We start from the raw sequence: 19,065 nt of genomic DNA on the forward strand, positions 1-19,065 counted from the left end.
CAGTCATCACCTTCACACTGTCTAACTCAGTGCCACTAACACGTGACTGGACAGAAGTGCCTCTTGAAGAAACACACATGAAGTGTAAGACCACTCAGGAACTGTGGTAGATAAAAAGGTCTAACCTGAATCTAATTGCTAATCTAACTTCCACCTTACAGAAAATATAGGAAGGATAGAAACCAGTTCACCACCACTACAAGGAAATAATCGCATACAGCAAGAATATGCAATACTTTATTGCAGAAGACACCAGTGCTTGCTTGGCACGATCTATTCAACAAATCAGTGTCATCAAATAAAACAAGCAAAAACCCCTGAGGAACAGGAAGACGGTTCCAAATTTTAAAAGACTAAGGATAGAGACACCTGGGTGGCTCAGGGGTTGACCGTCTCCCTTTGGCTCAGGGTGTGATCCCAGAGTTCCAGGATTGAGTCCCACATTGGGCTTCCTGCATGGAGTTTGCTTCTTCCTCTGTCTCTGTCTGTCATGAATAAATAAATAAAATCTTAAAAAAAAAAAAAAAGTCTAAGGCTATATTATGCTAGATGCAATACTGGTTAGAGGGTGGAAAAAACCACTCTGAAGGGCATTTGGGGAGAAATTAGGAAAATATGACTAGACATGGATGGTATTAGCAAATTATTGTTTTCTTGGGTTTGCTATAATGTCGCGGTAGGAGAACATCCTTAATTTTAGAAGATGCACACTGAAAGATTAAGTGTCATGACGTCTACAGCATGTTGTTTCAAGGTTCTGGGAAGCATGATAAAGTGAACATGGCAGAGAGATAATGACCAGCTAGATAGAGCAAATAATGCAAAGAAAGAGGACAAGTATAACTATATGTTAACAAGTGCTGACTCTAAATGGTACGTGTGCAGGACTCCTCACACTCTTCTTTAAGCTTCTCTGTATGTTGAATTTATTTCCCCCTCTTTGCATCCTCCAATTCCCATCCCGAAATCTCATGGCTGATCCCTACCGGACGCTAGAACAGCTAATCAGCTCATACTGATTCATAAAAATCATCTTCTTAGGCAGATTTTAAGTCTATGGAACATATTTTAGAACCTTCTGACACCCTGCCGGGAATTGGGGGTACAAGTCCCCAAGTACACTGGGGAAATGAGGGACTCCTTAGACAGGCTTTGGGCAGCTACCCGCCTAACCCAAGGGATTACAGGAATATTCTCTTGATCAAATCACTCTGCATCTGGCAACTTCAACAAAAGGTTAACCAAAGTAGTCACTAAGTCAATGTTCACTGCTAATGAAGACAAAGTGAGGATGTGAAAAATGAAATCTGGCATGAGCTTTCACTGTGCCAGGGGCTCTTCTGAGCATTCTACCTGAACTTACTCCTTTAGCTCTTCCAACAGCGCTCGTCAAGTGAGGTACTATTACTATCCCCACTTTCCAGATAAAGACTCAGTTGAATCCCAGAGCATTAAGTATGTTGTCCGGGCCACAAGATTGGCACAGGCAGATCTGTGCCCTTGTATCCATGTCTGGCTCTACACACCACCATCTCGCTGAAGAGAACAAGGGAAGGATGGGATTGGGACAATCCCAGCCCAGAACCACCCTGGACAGGCCTCATTGGACCCAATGGTTTGTTCTCCTGGCAGCTAAAATACAAGCAGAAGAAGTGAGCCACCAGCAAAACCACCTCACCACCAGTGTGGTGTAACTTAACTGAGTTCACATATTCTGAAAATTTCTTACCCAAAGAACACAGCTATCTGTATACACAACAGTGTCATTCATGCCCAACCAATTCAAAATGGTCTCTGAGAAGTGAGACAAAGGTTTGTCCCTAAGGGCAACAAGCACAGAGGTTTATTCCTGAAGGATCTTGCTGAATGCCTAGATGGTTAAAAAGAACAGGTGTGTGGCTCACTGGTAGACACACAAGGACAGTGGGGTTAGGGGAACCTGGGCTCTAGCTCCTCTGTTATCATCTCTGTCTTGCCTAGACAGCAAGATACTTGGCTCCTCTGACCCTCTCTCTGACCCTCTAGATAGATGGATGGACAGACAGGTATAACACCACATCTCAGAGCTGTGGTCATCATCAAGAGCTGACCCTTCTCCCCTCATCAAAGACACATCCCGACAAGTGACAGGATCTAAGGCTACCCTGCTCTGACATTTCTAATGGGTTAAATCCTGAGGCATAGGAGATGAGGATGATGGAGCTTTCCTTACGTTTTCTGACACACATGGTCCTTTCACATTCAGAGACACACAAGGACCAATGGCTCCTGCAACTTTCAGTTCCCGAGAAGTCTAAAAGGGAAATACACAAGAATATAAAGTTAAAATTCATGCAGAACTGCTCTCCCACAAAAGACATAGCTAAAACTTCCAGGAAAAATAGGGCACCATTATCATTCCACCAATAAGAAATCCTACGTGGATCATGCTCTTACAAGCTTTTCCATGCCCACTATGATCTGATGCAAACTTTAATAAAATTCTCCTTTTAAACTGCATTAACTTTGTTCCAAATATGATGCAGCATTTTCAACTCTCCCACCTTTGAAATTTTTTTTAAACAAAGGATTTGCTTTACTTTTTTTTTTCTAAGTTTATTTACTTAAGTAATCCCTATACCCAACATGGAGCTCAAATTCACAACCCCGAGATTAAGAGTCTCATGCTCTTCTGACTGAGCCAGCCAGGTAGTCCCCCGACTTTGAAATGATTATACCCATAGAAAATAATTCTAACAATACTACATTTTTGGGGGCAGCCCCGGTGGCACAGCGGTTTGGCGCCGCCTGCAGCCTGGGGTGTGATCCTGGAGACCCGGGATCGATTCCCACATCGGGCTCCCTGCATGGAGCCTGCTTCTCCCTCTGCCTGTGTCTCTGCCTCTCTGCCTCTCTCTCTCTGTGTCTATGAATAAAATAAATAAAATCTTAAAAAAAAAAAAAACTACATTTTTCCCAATCCCATAAATAATTACTTATAATTTCTCATCAGTGAATATACTGTTTTATGTTACTTTAAAATTACTTAATTCATAAACTCCAACATAAAGACAAGGCCAATATACTTAAACTTTAAAAGCTCAATTCGTGGGGATCCCTGGGTGGGTCAGCGGTTTAGCGCCTGCCCAGGACGTAATCCTGGAGTCCTGGGATCAAGTCCCACATCAGGCTCCCTGCATGGAGCCTGCTTCTCCCTCTGCCTGTGTCTCTGCCTCTCTAAAGAAATAAAATCTTAAAAATAAATAAATAAATAAAAGCTCAATTCGTTAGAGTAAAGTCTGTTCAACTTAAAAAAATAATAATTCAAACATTCGAGAAGACTGTTTAAAGTTTAATCTAAATGATTTAATGAGGGCATCCCTGGGTGGCTCAGCGGTTTGGCACCTGCCTTTGGCCCAGGGCGCGATCCTGGAGTCCCGGGATCGAGTCCCGCATCGGGCTCCTGGCATGGAGCCCGCTTCTCCCTCCTCCTGTGTCTCTACCTCTCTCTCAATCTCTGTGTCTATCATGAATAAATAAATAAATAAATCTTTTAAAAAAATAATAAAAAAATAAAAGATTTAATGATTATCTCCAATTCTCAAAGCAGTAATGCTAATCCTATCATGTAACAGCTCCTTCTAATGTTTTCTCAAGAAAAAAACAAGATCACGCTCATAGTGCTGCATTATTTTCCTGTTCTCTGGCTGGCCTGCAGGCAGGTGCTACTAAATATCAACACAGTTCTGTGAATGCGGTGACCCATGTGGGCAAGGCAGGGTGGAGGGGCACTCAACACCATGTGGTTGCCTCTGTGCTCAGGCCCCACCCTTCTTAGATGGGCTGTCCTAGAGCAGAGCCTGCAGGGGAATCAGACAGCACTTTGGAACGTTAATTAATATACAGGTCATCTTCAAGAAGCAAAGGGACAGAATCAATATACCTTGTTCAACTATTTTGCTGGGAACCTTTTAATTTACCGTTAGATGCCTGTGTCCAGCAAATTAGGCTTCTACAAATCTGACTACCAAGAACACTAATCCTCCGTTCAAGAGTTAGAAAGCCATCATACCTTCACTTCCAATGTAGCACCAAATGCCATGCGGAAATCTCCATTGAAATCTTTACTAAAAATTCTTTGGAACGTCTGTTTGAAGAGAGAAGTGTTGAAAGAGTCTCCCATCACCATGTGGCCTCTAGGAAGAAAAGAAGAAAGTGAATGTTTAGGATGAATGAATGCCATTCAGATGCTTCCTTGGTGTTCACAACAGTAACTGAAAGAAGGAAAAAAAACCACATCCATGAAGGTGCTACTAACTCAAATGGGAGATGGCAAGTTCAATTTGTACTTAGAAGAGACACTGTTTTCAAAATATCAAAGACAGGACTCTCTAGAACAGTTCTAAATCTTTACCACAGTGATGGTTACACACATCTATAGGTGGTACAGTCTCATACTATGGATACCCACACGTTAAAAAAAATGAGCACCGACACAAACTGGTGAAATCCAAGTAGGGACTATAATACAGTTCTTTTTATCATACCAATGTCAGTTCCTGGTTGGGACACTGCACTACAGTTCTGTAAGATGCTACCGCTGGGAGCTGCCAGGTAGAATAGTATGGGCAGGCCTCTCTGTACTATTTTTGTAATTTCTTGTGAATCTGAATTATTTCAAAAGAAAGAGAAAACAAAAAAACCCTTCACTGATAAACCCACAGGCTTAACAGGTTATCTACTGAGAAAACGAGTCCAGCTCACCTCATTCTCCTCTGGTAGGGGAAATACCCAAGCCTGCCGGAAATCCTTCTCAAGTTAATTCACTGCCTCAAAACACTGAGTCTTCGGCTGTACGTGAATTATTATATTCTAGCCTTTTTGGAGTTAGAGGAAAATACTGTTCAAAATTTCAGTTCACATATTTGGGCAGATAAACACAGCATGATGCCAGCTATGTATCCAATTCTTATCAAACAGGATTTCAGAACTGGGCAGAACACAAATTCATCTGGTTCAGGTATCTCAGAATGCCTGACCCCTCCAGGGACAGAGAGGGCTCTTTGGCCCTAAATGTCCACCCTTCTCTCCTTCCTTAGTCATGGGACCCATGGTTCCCTGGAAAAAAACCCTACATTTCCCAGCCTGCCTTGCATGTGGCCATGTAACTCAGCTTCGTTGGTAACATCCTTTGTGATTTGTAGGGGGCATTCTCATGGGAAGGTGCAGGTCTTTCCCTCCTGCTGCTCAAATATAGTGAGAGCCCAGTTACCATCCTGGACTGCAGGCAGCACATAAAGGTGGCAGAGCCACATAGGAAGGGCCTCAGCCCCAATGATGCTGAGTGATGATGAAATCAATATCCCAGCCCTGGCTGTCAACCTGTTGCACTCACAAACCTAATCGTGACTCACACCAACTCTCTACAACACACCTGCCACGTTATCACATAGACCACATTTGAACTCCTGCAGCATCAGAGCGCACGCCCTCCACAGGCAGTCCATTCCAGGCATGGATAGTGCAGAGGCTTAATAAGGTCTTTCTTCATACTGGGTGAAATTCTATTTCCCAGCAACTCCTATCACTGGTTCTAGTTTTCCCCTTTGGTGACATACACAACCAACAAATCTGATGCCCTCTTCATAGAAGAGGCCTTTGATTATTGAATACAGATCTCACACCCTATGTGTCTTCAGTGGTATCTTTTCTAGATCCTTCAATCATTCTCCTTATGACAGTTTCAAGTCCCCTTCACCACACTTAACCACTTGCCTTTGAACATCCCCAGTTCCTCTATACATCCTTTTGAAACCGAAATACTCAGAATGGAAGACAATCTAATCTGGGCGTGCCTGGCACCAAGAAAACCAAAACTATAATCTTCTCTGAAGATAATTAATTCCTGTAACAGCTTATGATCACCTTGCCTTTGCTGGAAAGTCTTCCCAAACAGCTAGTTCACACTGAACCACAACTAAAACCTCTGCGACTGTTTTTTTAATATCACTGCTGACAGATTTCCCCAATACCATATTTGTGCAACGAGTTATGTGACCAAAATACCAAGTCATTCAGGAGTCAAAGACCCCACTGAGATTCTGATGGAAATGATGGCAGGAGAGAAAGGGGGAGAGAGAGAGAGAGGGTGAGAGATGAACTCTGGTATATAAACTTGAAGATGTTCACAAATATAGCGAAGCTTTTCCGTGGATGCTCTACGACAAAAGCTTGTGGTAGGAATTCATCTTATCAAATGTGGCTCACTGGTATAGCTATGTCAGTGTCATTTGATCACCTAACACATTTGCTGCTCTCTGGGACTGCTTCGGGTGACTTGAGTTCTGCCTTCTGTATGTCCCTTCTTTACTCATGAGGACCAGCAGTGTCACCTGGGAGATTGTTAGAAATGCAGAATCTCAGAAACACCCCACAGCTCTATGCCAGTACTTCTCAAACTGCTCTGTGCATATCACCTAGGATCTTATTCAAATGCAGATTTTGAGACAAAAGGTCTAAGGGAAGCTCGAGATGCTACATTCCCCAGGAATATACAAGCTCTCACAGGAGGCTGATGCTGCCTGTGTTCAACCACACTCAGATCACTAAGGGTCCACCCAGTGGTTCTCAAACTCCACTTCATGTTAGAAACACCCAGGGGAGGTTAACAAATGCTGATGCTGGGTCACACCCCATCCTAACTGCCATTAGAGTCTCTGAGGGACAAGACTCAAAACAAAAGTAGCTTTTTGGGATCCCTGGGTGGCACAGCGGTTTGGCTGCCTGCCTTTGGCCCAGGGCACAACCCTGGAGACCCAGGATCGAATCCCACATCGGGCTCCGGGTGCATGGAGCCTGCTTCTCCCTCTGCCTGTGTCTCTGCCTCTCTCTGTGTGACTATCATAAATAAATAAAAATTAAAAAAAAAAAAAAAAAGTAGCTTTTTAAGCTCCCCAGGGGCAGTCCCAGTAGCCCAGCGGTTTAGCGCTGCCTTCAGCCTGGGGTGTGATCCTGGACACCAGGGATCGAGTCCTGCGTCGGGCTCCTTGCACGGAGCCTGCTTTTCTCTCTCTCTCTCTCTCTCTCTCTCCACCCCCCTCGCTCTCTGTCATGAATAAATAAAAAATAAAATATTTAAAAAATAAATAAATAAATAAAGCTCCCCAGGAGAGCTCCACATGGAGCATGGAGCCTTACAAAAAAATAATAAAGCTCCCTGGAAGATGCTGGTGTACAGCCTGCTTCAGACCAGTAGTGCACACCAGCAGTTCCCATACTCACATGCACCAGAATCCTCTGGACAGCGTATGAAAGATGACTGTTGGGCTGCATCTCCAGAATCTGACTCAGCAAGCTGGAGTGACACCCAAGGAGGTACACTGCTATTCAGTCCCCAGGGGACCCTGAAGGTTGCTGGTGAGGCCCTATCATACTTGGGGAACTACAGCTCTCCACTGTGGCCTGTCTGCATGATACAGACTTAGGTGCTAAGCATGTCCTGCCATGCACCCTCTAGGCTGAACATGTGCTCCATGCTGGTCATGACATATGGTTACTAAGTCAGGTCGAAGGGTCTCCTAATGCGCTGGCATTCAGACCGGACTCCTTCCCCTTCTTGCAAGGAAGTGGCTTGCTGAAGTACTCCATGCTTACCTACTTTTTTTTTCTTTAAATATTTTATTTATTTATTCATGAGAGACAGAGAGACAGGCAGAGATACAGGCAGAAGGAGAAGCAGACTCCACGCAGGGAGCCCGATGTGGGACACGATCCCGGGTCTCCAGGATCACACCCTGGGCCAAAGGCGGCACTAAACCACTGAGCTAGCCGGGCTGCCCTACCTTTTTTTTTTTTTTTTTAAGATTTTATTTATTTATTTATTCATGAGAGACAGGGAGAGTGTGAGAACACGCACATGCACAGATGAGCAGGGGGAAGGGGCAGAGGGAGAAGCAGGAATCAATCCCAGGACCCTGGCATCATAACTTGAGCTGAAGACACTTAACCAACTGAGCCACCCAGGTGCCCCATGCTTGCTTACTTTCTTGCCCTGTTATAGATTCTAGAACAACTCTAAGGAAGAAATGAAGTTACTCTGATAGGATTCATTCATACTGAACCTTACAACCTCCAGCTAATTATTGCTTCTTTCTCCAAGAGGCCCTCCCATACACCCTCCCTGCCACAGACACCACAGCCTGCAACCTTCTGAAAGCTTATCTAAGTCAGCCTTGCACATTCCTATGGTTCCATCACTCACTTCTCTTTCCTTAAAATTACCATTTTAAGGCTCCATTTTCCCAGCTGTTTGCTCTAAACATACCCAGTAAGATTTGCACAACACTTCATTTCCAGAAGTCCAGTCTGATCAAGAGCACAAGCGTAAATATCAATGCAGTGACCATTTGTAGCAGTTCGGTTAGCAAGCATCTCATAATGCTGTGGAAGAGAGAAAAATTACTTTTAGGAAACATTATTCATTAGGTATGCCTTACTATACCAAAGGGATATAACCAAACATAAGAATATGGAGACCGTTTCCTTTAAATTAAATAAATACATAGTTTTCAATCTCAGAACACTTCTAGCAGTTTTAAGACCACCCACCCTACTGACTTAGAGCTGGGGCATCAACTTAATATCAGCCAAGATCTGGAAGGTCTTCTGGGCAAGAGCAACTTGCTGACCACAAAGCATGACCTCAGCAAAGTAGTTGTCACTCCAGAGCAGCCTAAACTCAGCACTGGGTTACCAGAATTACAGCCTGTGTCCAAGAGCACCTACCTTGGTTGCCTTTTTCATGAAACGTGCATTATCTTTCTCAATATCATGCCAGGAACGAATAGGAACCTTTAATTCATCTCCAACCACCATGCCAGGCCCTTGGGTGGGGGGACCCCCAGTAAACAACATAATCCTGGCTCCCGTGTTTGGAAAAGTGCCCTACAACAGTAAATAGCAACATTTTAGAAACATATAGCCCATCCCAAGTATGCTTCTACTTCCTTAAAAAAAAAAAAAAACACACAAACATTTCTCTTCAGCTATGCTGAATACTGATGATAGTGCAAAGTAACACAGATGACAGTGCAGGGAAGCAGCCCTCTATCTTCCAACCTGAGGGCTTTGTACACTTTTATTAATTCACTTTGAGTACTTGCCATTGCCCTAATGGCCTTGTGTTTCTCATGAAAACTTCTGGCATTTTCAAAACAGCATGGGGCTCCTTCATTGCAGATAATAATAATGACCAAAGTGATTTCTGATAAATTAATGCAGTTGAGTGATTTAGGTCACAACTAATTTTCAAACAAGACTAGTAAATACAACTTGTGAGAACAAGTTTGCACAGTCTGAGGCGCCCTGGTAAATTCTGAGTTACCTCCAACAGGCCAACAGCAATGGACAAAGCAACACCAGTGGATCGCAAAGGTCTCTTCCCCTGAGTCACAGGCCATGGGTCCCTCTGCAGCTCCCCAAGGAGATCAGTGAGGTTCATGTCAATCTTGTGAACAGGCTGCAGAAATCTGTATGATTTTCAATGGACACATCAATCCTGGTTTAATAAAGCACTCTGGTCTTTAATCCTAGGTGACACAGAGTTCTTCAAGAAAATTACTCAGAGGGATCCCTGGGTGGCACAGCGGTTTGGCGCCTGCCTTTGGCCCAGGGCGCGATCCTGGAGACCCGGGATCGAATCCCACATCAGGCTCCCGGTGCATGGAGCCTGCTTCTCCCTCTGCCTGTGTCTCTGCCTCTCTCTCTCTCTCTGTGACTATCATAAATAAATAAAAATTAAAAATATTTAAAAAAAAAAAAAAAGAAAATTACTCAGAGTAGTAAAGATTTGCACCTTTTTCTCTTCAAAGCAATTTTATTCAAGAATATAATTCAAAGCTTAATATATAGCAATTTATATACATAGCATGGGGGAAAAAAATTTTTAATAAGAACAAATCAGTTTAATTAAATTTTAATCAGCCAAGAAATCCTAAAGACAGGTCTAACTTGAATTCAATCCATGTAAAGTTCCTATATGTGGACCACCTTCATTGTATTTTTTTTTTTTTTTAAGATTTATTTAATCTAGGAGGAGAGAGAAGGAGAGTGCATGCACAAGCAGGGAGAGTGGGGGAACCAGGATGGAGGAGTGGGGAAATCTCCAAGAGACTCTGCTGAGTGCAGGGGGAGGTGGGGTGGGGATTGGGGGGCAACTTGGAGCTAAATCTCACAAACCTGAGATCATGACCTGAGCTGAAATAGAATCAGGCACTAAACCAACTGCGCCACCCAGGTGCCCCCACTTTCACCATTCTAAAGATCCACTTTAAAATGATTCTCAAGTGTTTCTCTTGAGCCTTAGGAGTAACTAGAGAAAAGCACTGGTTTCTTACCACAGTAAGTGGCTGTCCCCAGCATGTCAGGCAATGCATTTTATCATGTTTGCTATTAACCCAGCCCCAGGCAGTCTCAGGCACTCAAAGGGCTGAGGGAAGGAAGTGCCTGGTCTCAGGTTTGCTGGAGGACATCCCACAGAAGCCTTTTGAGTTTTCCTAGTTTTACTTAAGACTTAGAAAGGACAAGAGCCGCATGTAAGAGGACAGGAAGACTGGAAGACAGTGATCTCAAAACATCTGTGATGATATGACACTAACTGGAAAAACATTCTGAGCAAATCTACCGACACAAATGCATATACACATGTATGTATACATACACAATTTAGCTATGACTTTCAAACATATAGTGATGTTATATACATCATTAAACATTAAATATTGTTGCACTTAATCATTTCTTTTTTTTCTTTAAAAATAAGGAAATAAATAAAAGTTCTAATGTTTTTCTTTTTTCACTCCACTCCAGTGGATTGCCCATACTACTATGTGTGCATACTACTGCACTACTGCATACTACTGCATACTACTGCATACTACTATGTGTGCAACATTCTATGTTAGTAGCTCACCTGCTTGAAACAAAAGGGTGCTCCTGTGGTGGACCAGGTCTCGCTTGCTGCATGGGCACGGCAGGCTTGGTGAGGCCCAGCATATCCTAAAAAAAAAAAAAAAAAAAAAAGCCTCATGTCCCATAACACTAGAGTGAATGACTAATTAATGTTTAAGCATTCTCCCTCTTCCTGCTTGTGTACGAACAAGGCACAAACCTGTATTTGTTTTGCAGTTAAATCTTTTGTCCCTCGGAAGACATAACTTTTGGAGATTCCTTCACAACTGAGTTCATGAACCTGCACCATCCTCCCAAATGTGATCAAACCCACCAGGGCATCTGGAGGAAGGAGACTCAGGGACATTTGCAGGGATTCTTTGAGTGCTTGAAGGTCATCTTCTTCTAGGCACGTGTCAACCACATAGAGGAATATCAGAGGGGACTGAGCACCTCGCTTTGTGCAAAGAAACAGGATATGATGATTAGTACACAGGCAGACAAAACCAGCTCTTTTTAGAGCAAATCAGGTATGTCAATAACAAGTCTATATCTACATTTACTGTCAGGGAAAAAGGACATCTAACTAACTTCTACTCACATCTCATTACATGACAGGTTACACTAAAACAAACTAAATGTAAAAACTATTTCTCTCCAACAATTCATTCTACATTTCTGAATGCCTTCCATGTGCCAGAAACTGTTCCAGGTCCTGGGATACATCAGTGAGCCAAAGAACAAAGATCCCTGCCTGCCTCAAGCAGCTGACTTTCTGGAATGGAGAGGGTAAGGGATGTAGGACTAAACATAGGGGGCAGGTTCTGATATTACTTAGGAGGTCAGGACAGCCTCATTAAGAAAGTAACATGACAGCAAAAACCCTGAGGAGAGGGAGGGAGCAATACAGCCTAAGGAAGAGCTAGAGGCGGCCCACAGGCAGGAGCATTCCTGAAAGTTCAAGGAAAGTCATGAGGCCTATTTGGCTGAGTGAGAATATTAATACAAGTTGAGGTCCAAGTGGTAACACAGGGCTGGTCCACACAGAGCTTTGACAACTATATCTTACTCTGGGTGAAAGAGAGCCATTTTCACCACTGGAGGTTTCTGAACACAAAGTAACATGACATGTTTTTTAAGAATTACTCTGGCTTCTGGGTTAAGAATAAAATATAGGTGGGAACGGATTAAATCATGGAGAAGGGTTAAGAGACTGCCAGTAATCTAAGTGAGAGGCAGTGGCTGACCCAAGACAAAAGCAGTGGGAGGAAAGAAGTGGTTGGACTGTGGATAGATCCTGAATATAGACCCAATGGGATTTCCTCATGGATTAGAGACGGAATGCATGAGAAAGAGAAGTCAAGAATGAAACTAAGGTTTTTGACCTTGACTACAAGATGCAATACCATCACAAAGCTGGAGAAGGCTGAGGGGAACAGGTGCTGAACTCAATCACTAGTCTTCTATCAAGACTGCAAGTAATCCCAGTACATGCACACACACCATGATCATGTGTTCAGGATCCTGCTGCCCTCACAGCTTTAAACTGCCCAGAAGGGTAAGGGATAGAAAAGATGAATTATTTCAGGAGAAAGTCAATGTTTAACACAGCTCATTAAACGCATGACAAAGAAGTTACCTGTAACACATACTCAATTGTAGAAAACTGGGGCATTAATTCAGCAGGCTGATTCACCTCGGATATGCCTGTGTAAGCAGGAGGAAACTGAAGGGAGGAAAACAAAGCAATCTTTTATTAGGGCTGAAATATATTTATGCTATACCTTTTATTCTCCATTTATAAAAATAGGTAACAACCACATTTTAATTCTGAAAGTGTAAAATATATATCATGCAGACTCAGTTCTTCAGTTCTCATCCCACTAAATCAGAGCCTACGTTTAAATATACATATATATCAGATATCAAAAAAATTTTTTTAAGATTTTATTTATTTGAAAAAAAAAAAAAAAAGATTTTATTTATTTGACAGAGAGAGCCTAGAGCACAAGCGGAGGGACAGCAGAGAGAGAGGAGAAGGAGCTCCCTGCTGAGCAGGAAGCCTGATGTGGGGCTCAACCCCAGACTCTGGGATCATGACCTGAGCCAAAAGCAGCTGCTTAACCAACTGAGCCACCCAGGCACCCCTAAAATATCAAAATTTAACTCAATAACCCAGCCTTATATTTATATCCCATTGTAACTTTTTAAAATGCAGTTTTAGGGTATGTAGTAACTTCTAGATGATTAAAAAATGCACTGTTATAAACCATTTCCTCAGTGTCGCCCTGCAAATTAAGGGCTCGGATTTTGGCTGTCTCAACAATAGTTTATGTGGAAATCTAACGTGTTTATTTGGGTTTATTATTTTAGCTGTTATCAATAAATAATGCATGTACATTGTAGAAAAACTAGCAAGTACAGAAAATATAAGGAACAGGAAAAGGGGTGCCTGCTCAACTTATTATCACAAGCCCTTTGTCTTTAAAACTTTCTGCAAACATTTGACATTCACAGATTGTAGATTTTTCCCTATTTTTTTTATTGTGGTAAAATACATCTAAATTTTACTATATTAATCTTTGTTCAGTGTACAGTTCAGTGGTCTTAAATATTCATGTTGTACAACCACCACCACCATTCATCTCCAGAATTCTTTTCATTTTGCAAAACTGAAACTCTGAACCTGTAAACATCTCTCCCTTATCTTCTCCCCTAAATGACCTGATACTAGTCTCTTATTAAATTTATAATTTGCAAATATCTTTGCCTATTCTGTACACTGCCTTTTTACTCTGCTGACATTGTTTTTTGATGCCTTAGAATTTTCACAATAAATTAACACTATGGGGCACCTGGCTGGCTAGGTACAGAAAGTGTGGGACACTTGATCTCTGGGTTGTAAATCCAAGCTCCACACTGGGTGTAGATTACTTAAAATTAAAATTAAATTTTTTTTAAACAGTTTTATTTATTTATTTTTTTCTTTATGATAGTCACAGAGAGAGAGAGAGAGAGAGAGAGAGAGGCAGAGACACAGGCAGAGGGAGAAGCAGGCTCCATGCACCGGGAGCCCAATGTGGGATTCGATCCCGGGTCTCCAGGATCGCGCCCTGGGCCAAAGGCAGGCGCCAAACCGCTGCGCCACCCAGGGATCCCAAAATTAAATTTTTTTAAAGATTTTATTTATTTATTTGACAGAGCAATAAAGGGAAAGAGAGAGCACAAGAATGGGGAGTACCAGAGGGAGAGGGAGAAATAGACTCCCTGCTAAGCAGGGAGCCCAATGTAGGGCTCGATCCCAGGACCCTGAGATCATGACCTGAGCCAATGGCAGATGCTTAACCAACTGAGCCACTCAGGTGCCCCTTAAAATTAAAATCTTAAAAATTATATAAACACAGACCTCGATTCTGAATGTAGTAGGGCATGGCTAAGTCTTTAAAATTTGCATATACTTCTGAATCTCTTGTGGAGGTAAATTTTGAATGGTATGTGCTTCTAATTTCCAGGCCTATACTTAGTACATTGATTGGTCTACTCATCACTGGGCTTACTGTGTGATGTATCTGAGAATGAAACTGTTAATTATAATCAAATATAAGAATAAATAAATGCATCTTATTAATATCTTAAGATTACTAGAGCATTGTATACTATGTTGGGAATAACTAATTTTTCTCTAACTTTACTGAGATATATCTCATATACCATAAAAATTCACTCTTTTAAATATATAATTCAATGATTTTTAGTAAACGTGCAAAGTTGTACAAAGATCAACACAATCCAGTTTTAGAATCATAGGCATAGTTTATTTTAACCAGAGGTTTCTCTCATCATTTTTGAGCTCTTCTAGATTAGTTTCAAAATTTTTAAATCAAAAGAGGCTTAACACTGGTACCTGAACCCTAAAAATTACAAAGATCAAAAAATGAAAATTTAGTAATGTACACTATCCAATTAGAATAAACTAAAGTCAAATGAAATACAGACAACGTTATCTGTTATCTTACGGTAACATACTCACTACTAAAGAGCACATAAAAAAAGTGATTTCTATGTCCCTCCACACTAAATGATAAAAACCCACATAATGAAACTGAGTTGCTGTTCAACAGAGAAATCACAAATGTTCCACGTTCAATGATGCTTAACAAAAGCTATCACCTTGAGTTCAGCAGAAATTGAAGACTACCACAGCAGACATAAATTCAACCTCACTTAATTTTTTTTAGAATTGTTCCACTAAAATGAAACACAGAAAAACTTTTTTAAAAAATTCACATACCTGATTTCTTTGGAAACAGAAATTACAGGCCCAAAGTTTTGCTCGATAATCAACCTGACTGTGAGAAAAATAAATATTACAGCTAAGTACCATTTTCATTGTTAATGTAGAAAGCATTCAAATGCAATCCTCAAGTTCAGTAAATCACATAAATATATTTCTGTGCATGTGCATGAATGGATGGAGGTATGCAAAATGCCCACTGCAGTTAAGAGTTCTGACTACTAGGTACACCAAAAATGTCCTCCCTACCGTACAATGAAAAGTTAGTAAATCTTTTTTTATTTTTTCTCATTTCCTTGATAATATTTAAAATTTCAGGGCAGCCCCGGTGGCTCAGCAGTTTAGCGCCGCCTGCAGCCTGGGGTGTGATCCTGGAGACCCGGGATCGAGTCCCACATCGGGCTTCCTGCATGGAGCCTGCTTCTCCCTCTGCCTGTGTCTCTGCCTCTCTCTTCACTCTCTCTGAATGAATGAATAAAAAATCTTTAAAAAAGAAAAAATCTTTAGAAAAAAAAGATTAATATTTAAAATTTCATGATTTTTTATAAATTATAGGTTATTCCCTTTTGGCAACTTATCTTAACATAATCTGCGGATATGTGAAACTCTTAAATTTCAATACTAAAAACACATTTCATGCACAGGAAAAACTTGCCTGACTTTCACCTCACCTAGCTCACTTGAAAAGGTTGGGAGGCATGCTTCTGGGTTGATACACTTCCTAGAACTGGTTAAAGATAATGCTTCAGTTGCTTTTCCCCACCTTTTTACATTTAGAAAGTTAATAAGCAATGGCTATCTCTTCAAAAGGAAGAACAACAGCATCTCACACATAGGAACATTAAGTAACAGCAAGGGGAATGCAATAAAAAAAAATTTCCTCATATAAAAATCTTACCTTTTATTTTTTTATTTATTTTTAAAAGATTTTATTTATTTATTCATGAGAGACACAGAGAGAGAGAGAGAGAGAGGCAGAGACACAGGCAGAGGGAGAAGCAGGCTCCATGCAGGAAGCCCGATGCAGAACTCGATTCCGGGTCTCCAGGATCACACCCTGGGCCAAAGGCGGCGCTAAACCACTGAGCCACCCGGGATGCCCCCAAATCTTACCTTTTAAAGAATATTTGTGATACTCTTCATCTGTCTAAAAAATTCTTTCAGATAATGAATGCCCATATTTAAGAGAAATATCATAGGTCACTATCTCAGTTATAAAAAATTACAATTAACAATTATTAAGAGTTGTGATTTCTTCTGCCTATTACTTCCTACCATACGCCATCACCATACTAGGTAAGTATGAAAAAAACATCTAAAACTTTTCAATTTGGGGGGTGGAAGGGAATGCTTCAAGAGTCATCAATATAATCTACGGTTAAGCCAAAAGCAAACTGAAATTAAAAAAAAAAGGGATCCCTGGGTGGCGCAGCGGTTTGGCGCCTGCCTTTGGCCCAGGGCGCGATCCTGGAGACCCGGGATCGAATCCCACGTCGGGCTCCCGGTGCATGGAGCCTGCTTCTCCCTCTGCCTGTGTCTCTGCCTCTCTCTCTCTCTCTCTCTCTCTGTGACTATCATAAATAAATAAAAATTTAAAAAAAAAAAAAAAAAGGAAAAGAGTGAATTTTAAATCCTTTCTCTTTACTTCTACCTTTTTCCCACAAGTCCCAATTTTATCTGGAGTATTAGGCCAGGGAGACTTTATAAGCATTCACCAACTAAGAATCTCATCACTCACTCATCTCAAATTTGATGACTTGCTCAAATTGAATCAGTGCCCAAAAGTCATAATTTGCTGTATTCTTTTTTTTTACTAGTTTTTATTTATTTATTTATTTATTTATTTATTTATTTATTTATTTATTTATTTTTATTTAAGATTTTATTTATTCATGACAGAGAGAGAGAGAGAGAGAGAGAGAGAGAGAGAGAGGCAGAGATACAGGCAGAGGGAGAATCAGGCTCCATGCAGGGAGCCTGACGTGGGTCTCAATCCTGGGTCTCCGAGATCATGCCCTGGGCTGAAAGCAGGCACTAAACCGCTGGGCCACCGGGGCTGCCCTTCACTAGTTTTAAAAAGAACTCATACCAAAGTGGATTGAGAATAGCTTTGCAAGTTGGTCGGCTACAAAGCACAGGTTCATACTGTACAGGAGGCAGGTCTGGACGTTCTTTCAAAGGAGTAAGGAGACAAGCCAGGGGAACAACCATTCTTGTAGCCTCGAGACGGCTGGACGGCCACACGTTCCAACTAAAGCGCACACCATCTCGTTCTTCATTCTGCTGAATGAACTCCAGATATGTTGCCATAGTCTAAAAAGAAACTGAAGATAAGCTGTAATTTTATGTGACATTCTCAACTAAATGTCAAAAAAGAGGATGGTCACCTAATTGCAATGTTTTTTAAACACTTAGTCTGGAAGAACCAGTCACTATAGCATGACATCTCCCTTCCCTTCCTCAAAAGCCAATTATCTTTGACAATCATTCCTTTCTCAACTCTAGCACTTAAATAAATAAAAGGTGACAGAACTTTACCCTTATTTGATCATTTTTAAGCTATAAGTAGTTGATTTCTAATGTAAACCTTCTCATAGATCATACATATCAACCAAGCCAATTCCAATTCCCCTTGCCCAAGAATAAGTCTCAAACCCTGTTTCAGCATCCAGCGACCTTCCTCACTGACCCCTTTCCTTCCTTGCTTTATTAGAACACCGTAATAAATTTTACATCGCAAGTGATCTTGTTTTGTGCCCTTTCCCCTCCTCTCTTTGTTAACAGTGGAGACCAGAACTGGATGTTGACGTGTGAATCTAATTCATAATGAGAAGCACCACCAGTTCTGAGCCAAAGTATTTCCACTTAGGACCACCAAAATTACAATGCTGTTTGCTATCATACTGAGTGAGTCCTTCACCAGGACTTCTCACCTCACCATGGCTGCTTATGCTTATACTTCAACAAATTCTGGTTAATAAAATAACCACGTAGGGACGCCTGGGTGGCTCAGCAGTTGAGTGTCTGCCTTTGGCTCCAGGTGTGATCCTGGGCTGAGTCCCGTACTGGGCTCCCTGTGAGGAGTCTGCTTCTCCTCTCCCTCTGCCTGTGTCTCTGCCTCTCATGAATAAATAAATGTTTTTTTTTTTTTTTAAAAGAACAAATAACATAGCCATATAGACTAAGCTTGCAAACCTACACAATGCCAACTCTACCGAATGTCTCACACATTCTGTTTATGTCCTAACACCTAGGCTAAGGCTAACAGACATCTGAGCCACTAGGGTTTAAGGGAACAAGTCCCTCAAGAAAAATGGAAAAACAGGCAAATTAAAGAACCACATTATTAGTAGCCTCTAGTGCTCACTTCATGCAGTGGTGAATAACTGTCCCTGTTGTTATAAGAAGTGCCATACTGTAAATAACGTGGACTAAAAGAATGATTTTATATGGCTAGAAAAGCAAATGGAAGAATTAGTTTACTACACACAACTCAGACCACAAATATTCCAAATGTTTGCTCTAACTCAAACTCTAAAGCATGTATTTGTTATTTCTGGCAAAGGCAGGAAACAGAAGCAGCCTTTACGCAGGAGGCACTTGCGCAGCTTACCTGAGTGGCAAAGGGATGGATAACTCAGGTGGGAATCAGAGCAAGTTCTAATATCACAATTCTCGGCAAGTACCTCTAAAGGCTTCATTAAATAACTGTTTCCCCATTCAAAACAATTCATTATTAAAAGGTACTGGCTCCAACCAAGGTCCCCAAGCAGCTTCGTACTGAAAGCTGCTCTTTCTGTTTCCCACTGCCTCCTCCCCTCCCCTCTTCTAGACAACGGATTCTT

General features: G+C 41.5%; 1 protein-coding gene across 6 annotated transcripts in view; it reads right to left on the reverse strand.

Moving 5' to 3' along the window:
- SEC23B (SEC23 homolog B, COPII coat complex component) overlaps positions 1-19,065 on the reverse strand; it is a 38,354-nt gene that overhangs the window by 18,237 nt on the left and 1,052 nt on the right. For 3 of the 6 annotated variants that reach the window (XM_038571472.1, XM_038571475.1, XM_038571470.1), the window contains exons 2-11: positions 17,310-17,533; positions 15,218-15,275; positions 12,566-12,652; positions 11,147-11,383; positions 10,949-11,034; positions 9,362-9,506; positions 8,764-8,922; positions 8,303-8,418; positions 4,052-4,175; positions 2,213-2,293 (exon numbers count right to left, since the gene is read on the reverse strand). In XM_038571472.1, the coding sequence (XP_038427400.1) occupies positions 2,213-2,293; positions 4,052-4,175; positions 8,303-8,418; positions 8,764-8,922; positions 9,362-9,506; positions 10,949-11,034; positions 11,147-11,383; positions 12,566-12,652; positions 15,218-15,275; positions 17,310-17,530 (1,314 nt within the window). In that variant the 5' untranslated portion in view covers positions 17,531-17,533. Of the gene's footprint in view, positions 1-2,212; positions 2,294-4,051; positions 4,176-8,302; positions 8,419-8,763; positions 8,923-9,361; positions 9,507-10,948; positions 11,035-11,146; positions 11,384-12,565; positions 12,653-15,217; positions 15,276-17,309; positions 17,556-19,065 lie in introns of all 6 variants that reach the window. The other 3 variants (XM_038571471.1, XM_038571473.1, XM_038571474.1) reach the window with 2 other exon arrangements.

The sequence above is a fragment of the Canis lupus genome, chromosome 24, assembly GCF_011100685.1.
Source record: "Canis lupus familiaris isolate Mischka breed German Shepherd chromosome 24, alternate assembly UU_Cfam_GSD_1.0, whole genome shotgun sequence".
Classification (NCBI taxonomy): domain Eukaryota; kingdom Metazoa; phylum Chordata; class Mammalia; order Carnivora; family Canidae; genus Canis; species Canis lupus.